At 34.8% G+C, this 11,119-nt stretch overlaps 1 protein-coding gene across 1 annotated transcript; it reads right to left on the bottom strand.

The window, feature by feature from the left end:
• Positions 1–507: 507 nt before the first annotated feature.
• Positions 508–1,242, bottom strand: LOC118932670 (keratin-associated protein 13-1-like). The gene has a single exon (XM_036926336.2). The coding sequence runs from the start codon at positions 1,204–1,206 to the stop codon at positions 763–765; it is 444 nt and encodes a 147-aa protein (XP_036782231.2). The 5' UTR covers positions 1,207–1,242; the 3' UTR covers positions 508–762.
• Positions 1,243–11,119: the final 9,877 nt, after the last annotated feature.

The raw sequence follows: 11,119 nt of genomic DNA, 5'->3' as shown, positions 1-11,119 counted from the left end.
CCAACACTGACTGAATCAAAGAAAGCTATTTAAGCTAATGTGCAAAACTTTCCATATAAACTAATTTTCCCCCCACTCAGTTATATATTCCAAGTGCCTATTGTTTTTTTCATTTTGTCAGCAAATATCAAGGTCCTACATCCTTTGAGGGGAATATGTTCTATAATTCCTCCTGATATATAAAGTCAATGAATGTAATGTAAGGATACTAGAAAATAGCAGCTTTGAAGAAGGAAATATTTAAAGCCCAAAACAAATTAGTTCAAATCCATTAATCTAATAGGTTTTCAAAGTTTTCTCCCAGAGGCATAGTCAAGTTTAACCTAAATATCTCCTAATAAAGCCAACTTAGCCAATAAAACTAATAATAAAATTAACAGCATATCTGGAAGCCAGAATGGAAAAGTTTATTAGATTATATTTATTTTTGTCTCTTGTGAATAAAATGCATGAACAAAAAAACATTAATTCATTAACATTAATTCATATTCATTAACATGAATTCCATTAATTGATTTAGTAGTTTATTTCATTAATTCCACTAATTTCAGTAATTCATCCAATAGAATTGATCATTAAGTTGAATACATACTAGAGACAGTTTTTTGGACAGCACATTGCAGCTAATCAGCAAATTTTTTCTGAAGCTCATGAAGATGGTAAACTCTGTTTAGTGGTTGGATACATTGCTCAAAAGGATCTGGAGCCTCAACAAGTTAATCTATAGAAACAAGATCCATAGGTTGGCCTGTAACACAATGATTAGCAGAACATGGGGGCAAAGTAGGTTGGGCGGCACAATCTGGATCCGTGGCTCAGAGAAGGGAAACCACAGACTCCATAACCCAGGGGTCTGAAGGCACTGGGTCCACAGCCCTGGGAGCAGAAGCTGCTGGACCCACAGCCCAGAGACCCAGAGTAAGTTGACAGGGAGGGACTGCAGAGCATGGAGGTCCTCGGGCGGTAGCAGGACACCTGGCAGGGGCTGGACACCACACGGGACGTCTGGCACCTGGCGGGCTCACAGCGGGTCTTCTGACAGCCCCTGTAGACAGAGGAGCCCAGCTGGCAGGGTCTGGGAGAGCAGAGGTCGGTGCTGTAGACCAGGCTGCTGGGGTAGGAAGAGCCACAGGAGGAGCCTGGGTAGCGCAGGTAGCCCCTGAGGGAGCAGGAGGAGAAGTTTCTGGAGCAGCAGTTGTAGGACATGTTGACAGGAGATGTGAGTTCAGCTGAGTGACAAGGAGATGCTCTGAGTTTCAATATCATGGTCTGGATTCCAAGGTATATATACTCTTACACCTGGGTGTGTCACCATCCAGAAGCTCTCTCTTCCTTCCTACAATTTTATACAAGAATGTGCCTCTAGGTTATTGCTTAGCTCTAATTTATTACACATTCACACACTTTATTGTATTTTAATCACTCTAGTCCATTTAAGAAGAAGCCACTCAGTTCTTTCCCCAGGAATTCTCTGTGGTTTGAACTTCAAAGTTGTAAGTCATCAAATTTCCAAATATCCTCCCCTTTACCATTCACGTGTACTGTGAGTCCTTGTCCTACCATACAGAATTACATAAACCTTTTCTTCACTTCCAGTAAGTCATCAGGAGCATCAGGAGCTACTCTTCCAAATAGTTTGTCTTTTTCTTCACAAGCATGTTACAATGGATTTCCAAATATTAACTACATTTGGAAGTCTCAACAGTCTATCAGTTGAACCTTTTATTCCTTTTGTATTTGAAGTAATCCATGTAATTCCCAATATCCATTAATTCAGTTAAATTGTGGATTTATTTGCAAAACATTCAGCTTGCCTTTTCTGTGCTGTGCTCGGCTTTCTTATTTCTTGAGTTCGTGATCAGAATAAAGGGGTGCAAGACATCATCCTTGGTGTTTGCGCCAGTGGACTTTCTAAAAGGGAATGGAAGTCTAAACCATTTCCTTGGAGGATGTTCTTTTAAGAAACAATAAACGCAACCCTTCGAGTGAGACTTGTAATTATTTAAAAATTTTTTATTGGAATAGAGTTGATATGCAATGTTATATTGGTTTCAAGTATACCCTACAGTGACATGATAATTATATACATTACTGGATGGTTTCCACAGTTAAGTGTAGTTCCCCCTGTTACTATACCAAGATATTATAATATTATTGGTTTTATTATCTCTGTTGAACTTCCATTGCTATGAATTACTTTATAATTTGAAATTTGTACCTCTTTATTCCTTTCAACTTCTTCACCCAACCCCTAAGCCCTCTCCCTCTGGTAACCAACAATCTGTTGTTCATATTTATGGGTCTATTTCTTTTTTTTTGTTTGCTTGTTTTGTTTTTTAGATTCCACATATAAGTGAAATTGTATGATATTTGTCTTTTTCTGCCTGGCTTATTTCACTTAGCTTAATACCCTTTAGATCCATCCATGTTGTCACAAATAGAAATATTAAAAATAAAAATACCATACAACCCATCAATTCTACTTGTGGGAATTTACCCAAAGTAAGCAAAATCACTAATCTGAAATGATATATGCACACCTGTGTTCACTGCAGCACTATTTATAATAGCCAAATATGGAAGCAACCCAAATTTCCATTGATAGGTGAATGGATAAAGAAGATGTGGTACATATACACAATGTAATATTACTCAGCCATAAAAAAGAAGGAAATCTTGCCATTTGAGTGAGACTTTAAATAGGAGTGTTTGGTAGAACTGAGTTTCTCCATTTATTTTCTGGTGAACCTGTCTTAAAGTAGGCATTATTCTCTGCTTATGCTCTAGGTCATCTCCTAATTTTTTGTTTTGTTTTATTTCTTGGTGGAAGGACATATTCTTAGGTACAATTATTAATTTATACCTAAATATTTTTGGAATGGTTAACATTTTCTGAGGCAACTAACTTGAAGTATTAGAGCTACATGGGTCTTTAATGTCCTCTAGTCAATCCACACATAGAAACATTATGTCTCAAAGAGGTTCAATAAATTCCTCCTAATTGCTTAGTAAGACAGAAGTGAAATTGAAGCTTGCACTATGGTCTTCTTGTGCAGAGTCAAGATTCAAATATTCTGCAAGGATAAAAGCAAATTCAACTTCAACTAGTCTCAGGAAAGAATCTATTAAACTTATTTATACTGAGATATAAAAGCCTCATAAAGCCTTATTTACCTTGTCTAAGAATACTTGCATTGAGTAGTGTTCAGTAGAATTCCATGCATCTCTGATCTTTATACATTTAAGTGTATTTTGCTTTCTAGCCCAAGAAAGGGAAAATCATCTGGATAACCCATATGTAGATTAATGAGAAAACAAAACAAGGAGAAGAAAAAAAGGCTTATTCTTATCTGGTTTGTGCCCATTTGTCTTCTTTTGCATCCGACATTTTACTTGGCATAAGTAAGGGAAATGGCATTCACAGTTGTCATTGAAAGGAGAATTCCTTAACTATCTGAAAATTAACTTGCTGTATTCCAAAACACGCTGCTTCAACACTCTTAGTTACTTTGTTTTATGATTATCTCTCCCATGCAGAATCCAAAGTGTGGCATGCATCAAATGAAGTGCCCTTGTGCAACACTTAAACCGTCACTCTGATTCACTGAAGTAAAATAAGCTAGGCTTTATGAATGGACATCTATTAAATTTACTAAGGAAGTATGTGCTATCACCAACATATGGGATTCTTTGTAACGCCAGCCTTTAGCTCCTAGCATAATATTTCTTTCTTCCTATTAATAGTTGATCGTGATTAAAAAACAAACAAACAGGCTTTCTAATATCCAGAAGTTCTTCCTCTCCAAGCTAGAAACCTTTGACTGGGAATTAGTTTTAAAATAGCTTGGGAATAAGTAAATTCCAATTAGCACTCCCCTGACCTGCCCATGCCTAATTAAGTTAGCACTTTTCATTAGTCATCTGGGCACTTTGTACAAATGCCAGAGAATAACTCATAAATGCTAGTAAGTATGTTCCTCTTAAAGAAGTTAAAGCAAAATGAAACTTGAGTAGCTTTTATAGCTCAGGAGTGGATCCTGGAAAGAATAAAATACTCTCTGTGCTCTCTATACACAGGCAGTGTTTAAGAAAAAAAAAATCACTCTCTGGATACATCAGAAGAAAAATGTGATATTCGAAATCCTTTCTTTTTTTTTAAGAAATGGAGGAATACCAATACTACATAGAATAAAACAAGCTTTAGAATACCCAGTAGCCACAGGTAGTTTTAAGATGTGAATTATTTGAGCAGTGAGTGTTTTTCCAGGTCATCGTATTATCACCATATTAATGTAACTCAGTCTTCAAGTTGGCAATCTTCTTTTGCAAGGTTTTCAGACATTCTTGAATGCCTTTTAAATTAGGCACATGTTAAGTAGTAGTAGAAATAGTAGAAATCTGTATGCTCCAGCCCATACCTTTTTTCCTTCCCTGCTCACTTTTCTCTTATATCATGAAAACTGTCATCTCCAGACCTACAAGGGCCTTTTATTGACTTGTCCCCAAAAGGACTTCTACATAACAACTATCCCTCACTGAGATTTTACTTTCCAAAATTCTCACCCAAGGGTGGGGATCTATGTATTAAATGTCATTGGTATGCATGGGCTGAAAGAGCCATTTCTGGGTAAAGGACTTGAGGAGAACCCCCGCAACCCCTCTGCTCTGGGCTCTCTTCCAGGGGTCCAGGGCAGCTCAGCCAGGCTGCTGCTTTCCTTTGGCCATCCTGCCTCCTGTCAGAGATTCTTCTCGGCCCTGGGAGCTCCTCTTGTGTCACTGCAGCTTTGTCCTGCTTCAAACTGACCTATTTTATGTCTTCAGAAATGCACCATCCATAACTTTTACTTTAAATGAAAAGGCCAGTATAGCTGATTTCCAAAGGATCTCTCTTACAGGCCTCACTGATCTGACACTTGCGTTTACCCAATTTATTTCAAAAATGGAAAAAGTAAGGAAAATGGCATAGAGGTAAAACAAATTCTAAAGTAGTTTCTGGAATGCCTTAATTCACAATCGTTACCATTTTATTATATTTATTTTTCCTTTTTTTCCCTTTCTCTCTTTCCTCCTCTCTCTTTCTCTCTCAAAATAAACACTGCAGATATAATCCTTTTGTGGAACAACTTAGTCTGATTTTCCTTCCCATCTTTCCAAAATCATTCCATTAATACATTCAGTTTTGTCCAGTCTTCTAAGGAGTTTTTTTACATACATTTATGTTTCTACAGTTTATTATTTTTTTGTTGTTGTTGTAAGTTATAAAGCAATCTTATTGAACATATTTTATTTTTATATTAAAATTATTTTTAAAATACAGTCATGTTGATTTATATATACATATGTGTCTATTTTATTGAGGCATACTTGAAGTACAATATTATATTGGTTTCAAGTATACAACACAATAGATTTTTATTTATTTGTGTTTTGAGTTTTTTTAATCATCATTTCAGTAGCACTTTTAAGTGCCAGGCACTGTTGTTAGCACTTTAATACAAATATTAATTCATTGAATCTTCAAAATAATCCTCTTTAGTACATACTGTTATTATTATCTGATAGATGATGCAGCTGAGATACAAAAAGTTGAGTTACTTGCCCATGGTCACTCATGTAGCAAGTAGCAGAAACGGGATTTGAACTCAAATATTGAAACCATTGTCAGAGTTGTACAAATAACCATTTGATTATGATATAATGACCTGTTTTCTTCTTTGTGAATACTTTATAGAATTCTCCTGTGTAAAAAAAAGGAGTTTTATTTATATATTTCCTTACTATTTTTGATTTTCCACTATCACAAATCACATGACAAGGAATATACGTGCACTAATGACTAGATCCAGGGCTTCTGTGAGGTGTACATTGAGAGATGGAATTGCTAGGTATGTGCAACTTCAGTTTTAGAAAGTAAGTAGGGTCATGGCCCTTGGATTCAGTCTGGTTGGGTTTGAATCCTGACTTCATCACTTACTCATTATGTAACCTGGACTCATTCAAGTTTATTCTTTTATAATTATCTCTTACCTATTAGCCTATAGAGCAATTTCTCCTTCTAAGTTTATATTTAGGAGTTCTTTGTGTATTCTTTATTTCAAGATTTTGCTTTCCATATACTGCAGCTGTAGTTCTCCAGTTGTTTGTTATGTGAGTTTTTAGGTCATCTCTATTGAGCTATAATTTACATATAATGAAATTCACCCCTTTTAGACGTACAGTTAGATGAACATACAGAATCATGTAAGCACCAAAACAACTGAGATGCAGAACATTTCCATTATCACCCAAAGTTTCCTTGTGCAACTTTGTGTCAGTTTCTACCACCTCATATCTGATTTCTATCCCTATAGTCTTTCCTTTTCTGAAATGCACTGTAATTGGAATTGTATATTATATAACTTTTTATGTCAAGTTTCCTTTATAGAGCATACTGCTTTTGAGATTCATCCATGCTTTTGTAGTATATTTCAACATTGCGTTCTTTTTTATTGCTAAGCGGTATTTCACTGTATGTATGTGATTCATTCACCAGGTAATAGACATTTAGGTGATTTCCAGTTTGGGGTTATCATAGATAAAGCTCCCATAAACATGTACATGCGAGTCTTTTTGTGGACATATGTTTTCATTTTTCTTAGATAAATACTTGTGAGTGAGTTTGCTGGTTCATATAGAAACTTCATGGTTAGCTTTATAATAAACTGCTAAACTGTTTACCACAGTGGTTGTACCACTTTTTATTCTCAACTGCAATGTATAAAAATTCCAGTTGTTCCACATTCTTAAAAGCACTGTGCATATTAGTATCAGTATTTAGCCTACTCTTGTAGGCATGTGCTGGTGTCCTATGTGATTCTAATTTTCGTTTCCCTAATGATTAGTATTATTGGACATCTTTCCATGTGCTATTTACCTTCTATATCTCTCCTTCAGGGATATCTGTACAAGTCTTTTGACAATTTTTGAATTGTGCTCCTTTTAGTAATTGAGTTGTATGAGTCCTTTGTAGATCCCAGATCCAAATCCTCTATTTAATACGTTTTTTGCAAATATTGTCTCCAAGTTTGTGGCTTCTAACTTCATTTTCCTATTAAAGTTTTTTGAAGAGCAGATGCTTTTACTTTTGATTAAGTCCAATTTATCAAAGAAAATTTAGTATACAGTGCAATGTTTGAGTCAAAGATTTTTTTTTTTTGGCATATAGATGTCCAATTATCTCAGTACTGTTTATTGAAAAGACGGCCCTTTCCCTGAATCACCACGACACCTTTGTCAAAAGTCAATTAATCATGTATATACCGACCTATTTCTGGAGTCAGTCTTCTGTTCCATTAATATATATCTCTTTCCTTAGGACAATACCACAGTGTCTTAATTATTATAACTTTATAATAAAGCTTGAAATCACATTATAAAACCTCAAACTTTGTTCTTTATTTTCAATATCATTTGCCTGAGTTCCTTGGTATGTCCATATAAATTTTAAAATGAGTTTTCCAGTTTCTACAAAACCTTTTGATTGATGTTACAATGAATCTACATTCAGTCTGGGGAGAACTGTCATCTTAACAGTACTGAACTTCTGTTCTGTGAATATGATGGAGCATTTAAATATTCCTTAATATCTTTCAGCAAAATACTGCAGTTTTCATTATACAAATCCCGCATATGTTTTGCTAGATTTATAGTTAGCATTTTGTGTGTTTTGGTACTATTTTAAATGGTATTTTAAAATTTCAATTTCTATTGTTCATCACTGTTTACACAGAATTACATTTGTTTTTCTGTATGTGACTTTGTATCCTGTAATCTTCGTAAATTTATTTATGGGTCCTCGTAAATTTTTATTATAAATTAGTTCAGATAGTTTGTCTGTTGGCTATCATGTCACCTGCAAATAAAGGCAATATTTTTACTTCATTTAAAATATGTACGACTGTTTTCTTTTGGCTTCATTGTACTGGGTAAGAATCTCTAGGACAGTGCTGGATGGAAGTGGCCAAAGCAGATAGCCTTACCCTGCTCCTGCTATTAGTGGGAAGGAGCATTTAGACTTTACTATGATGCTACTTGTATGGTTTTGTAGATGCTAATTATCAGGCTGAAGAAGTTATCTTCTAAACCTTGTTTGCTGAGAGTTTTTACCATGACTGCATGTATGTTGATTTTTTCCAAATGCTTTTTATGCATTTATTGAGATGATTGTATAATTGGGTTTTTTCTATACTGTTGATATGATCAATTGTACTGAGTGATTGAATATTGAACCAACTTTACCTTCCCGGGAAAAACATCCTTGATCATGATGTATTATATTTTTAATACATTACTGGATTAGATTCAGTGATGTTCTCTAAGTCTTATTCTTTATGCCTATGTTGATGAGAGATATTGATTTGTTACTTTCTTATAACATGTATTGTCTTTGTCTTAATTTCTCTCAGGGTAATGTTGACCTTTTGAAATTTGTTGGAAAGTATTTATACTTGTTTTTTCTGAAATATACTATGTAGAATTGATTTGTTTCCAAATATTTTGAATAATTATCCAGGAAACCATGACCGTTTGGAATTTTCTCTATTGGAAGGGGTTTTTTATTGTCAATTTAATTTCTTTTATAGGTATTGGGCAATCCAGGCTGTCTAATAATTCTTGATTGAACTGTTAGCTTGTATCTCTCAAGGAATTTTTCTATTTCATGCATTGTGTCCTTGTAAGTGACCTCAGAATACAGCACAGTGGTCTTATGAATGTGCTTGAGCTGTAGAAAAGGCAGAAATCACAACAACCTGTCTCATGCCCACAGGGCAGCATAAATCATTGATTGCTAGGGCCATTCTGGCCAGAAAAAAGGAAGGCAAATTCAATGACACAGGTTGGAGCAAAAACTGACTCTGAAAGAAATGAAACCCACAATCTTATATTTATTATCACACCTTATTTTATTTTGTTTTCATGTTAATCTCATGTACCATGCTACTCATAAACCTGTCCTCTCTCAAGTGTTCATTCAAATGAAATTTCATTCTTTATCTTTATTTAAAGTATTTTTAAGAAACCAGGTATCTTTTGAATGCTACTGAACTTGATTGCCTCCAAATGGAATGCATGAACAGATGGCTCAGTTCCTTTCTCACCATCATTCTTCATGGACATGCATGGCCAATTTTCTACCTTCCTCCCCCTCAGCACCTCACTGGGCAGTGTGTTACTAAGGTGACAGAATATAGTGATAGGTTTTACCATGCATTTGAGGGAGGATCATTCACTGGGTACTGGATGGATCGTTTGCCTGGTGGAGGCCAGTGTAATTCCTCAAGCTTCAGTTCACTTGTCACTTGGTAAACATTGCTGGTTCTTCTATGAGAATTAGGAAATACCCACTTCCTCTTCTTTTTCCATGTATTTATGATAGTATATACGTGAGTCTGTGTATGTACAGCAGAGACAGTGTATAATCCAGCTCCAATACTCATCTTGAAAATTTTCAAAGATGTGTATAATCTAAGGAAAAAAAATTTAGGGGGCCAGAAAGGGAGTCCAATATTATGTTCAAATCCCATGTTCCTTATTGTTGTGTTTGTCTGAATTCAGCACTGAAGACAAAACCAGAACACAGCTTAACTAGGGATTGAATGAAGCACAGGCGTATTTCACAGAATTAGGTATTACTAGCCCTACCAAGGAAAGGCTAGTGTGTGAAAGTATGGATTACAATATCTGATTTCTTACACTGATAAAGATGAACTTTTGTGTGTTATGATGGAAACAACACTGAATTATAGCAGTTTACTTTAGTCTATTACATATATCAGAGACAGGAGTAGGTGCCTGCTGAAGGCCCTGACAATTGCAAAATTCTATGAATTCTAAGGTAGAATTCACTCCTGAGAATTCAGTTTCCACTATGAGTTTCCATATGACCACATTCTGTTATGAAGAAAAAGGTATATTTCCTCCCTAGTGAAGTTCAAGCAAGATTCAAGAAGCACATGATCAATTTAGTTAGAAAGGATTCTGATAGCAAACAGTAAGGAAACCATCTATTTCTTGGAGTGTATTAGAGTTCTCCAGAAAAGCATAAGCAATTATATATATATATAGGGGATATATATATAATTGTATACACACACACATATACATATACATCCAGTAATATATCTATCTATACATACATGAAATATATAAAACATATATTTATATAAGATATGTTTGTATATACATATATACACACATAATATATACATATATATGATAGTATGTATGTGAGTATATGTGTGTACAGCAGAGACAGAGAGAGATTTATTTTTTAAAATTGGCTCATGTTGTGGAGGCTGGCAAACCTGGAATCTACAAAACAGGCCAACAGGCTGGAAATCCATGCTGATGTGGCAATCTTGAATCTGAATTCCATAGAACAGCAGGCTGGAAACTCAGGTAAGGTTTCTGCGTTGCAGTTTTGAGAATTCCTTCTTCTTTAAGAAACCTCAGTCTTTGCTATTAAGGTCTTCAATTGACTGGATGAAGTTCACTCACATTGCAGAAGGTAATCTGCTTTATTCAAAATCTACTGATTTATATGGTAATCTCAGCAACATTCAGATTAGTGTTTGAGAAACAAATGGACCCCATAGCCTAATCTGGTGGAAACACTAAAGTTAACCATTACAGATGGTTATTAATTCATTAAACATTATCAGCAAATTAGGCATTACCAGGCCTTTAACACTGTTAGCAAACAATTCTGTCATGGAAAAATATAATTATTTGTCATTCTATTTGCTTCTTTGGTTTATTAATCATTTCTTCTTTTGTTTCAATAATATTAATAGTATGGAACTTGTGGATGTCTCCGTATCTTTGAGTCATTTTGGTCTAAGTTATATTTAAAGTCACAAGCTTTTATGTTTCAACAGCACTAAAAGGAAAAAAGGAAGAAGAAGCCCTTGACATAATTATTTGAAAAAGTAAAGTCATCTGGAAAACATTAGTCTTGTTTATACATATAAGAAAGAATGTTCAAAAATATTCACAAATCATTGCTATTAAATGTAAACTAAGCCTATGTATACTCTATACCTCATCATAATAATGAGGTTCTATGTATTTATTTACCATA

The sequence above is a fragment of the Manis pentadactyla genome, chromosome 1 (assembly GCF_030020395.1).
Source record: "Manis pentadactyla isolate mManPen7 chromosome 1, mManPen7.hap1, whole genome shotgun sequence".
In the NCBI taxonomy this organism is placed as follows: Eukaryota; Metazoa; Chordata; class Mammalia; order Pholidota; family Manidae; genus Manis; species Manis pentadactyla.
Note: the sequence above shows the minus strand (reverse complement) of the source record. Positions and strands in the feature narration are given on the sequence as shown.

Coding starts and splice junctions, on each gene's coding strand:
- LOC118932670 (XM_036926336.2), bottom strand. CDS start 1,206: ATGTCCTACAACTGCTGCTCCAGAAACTTCTCCTCCTGCTCCCTCAGG.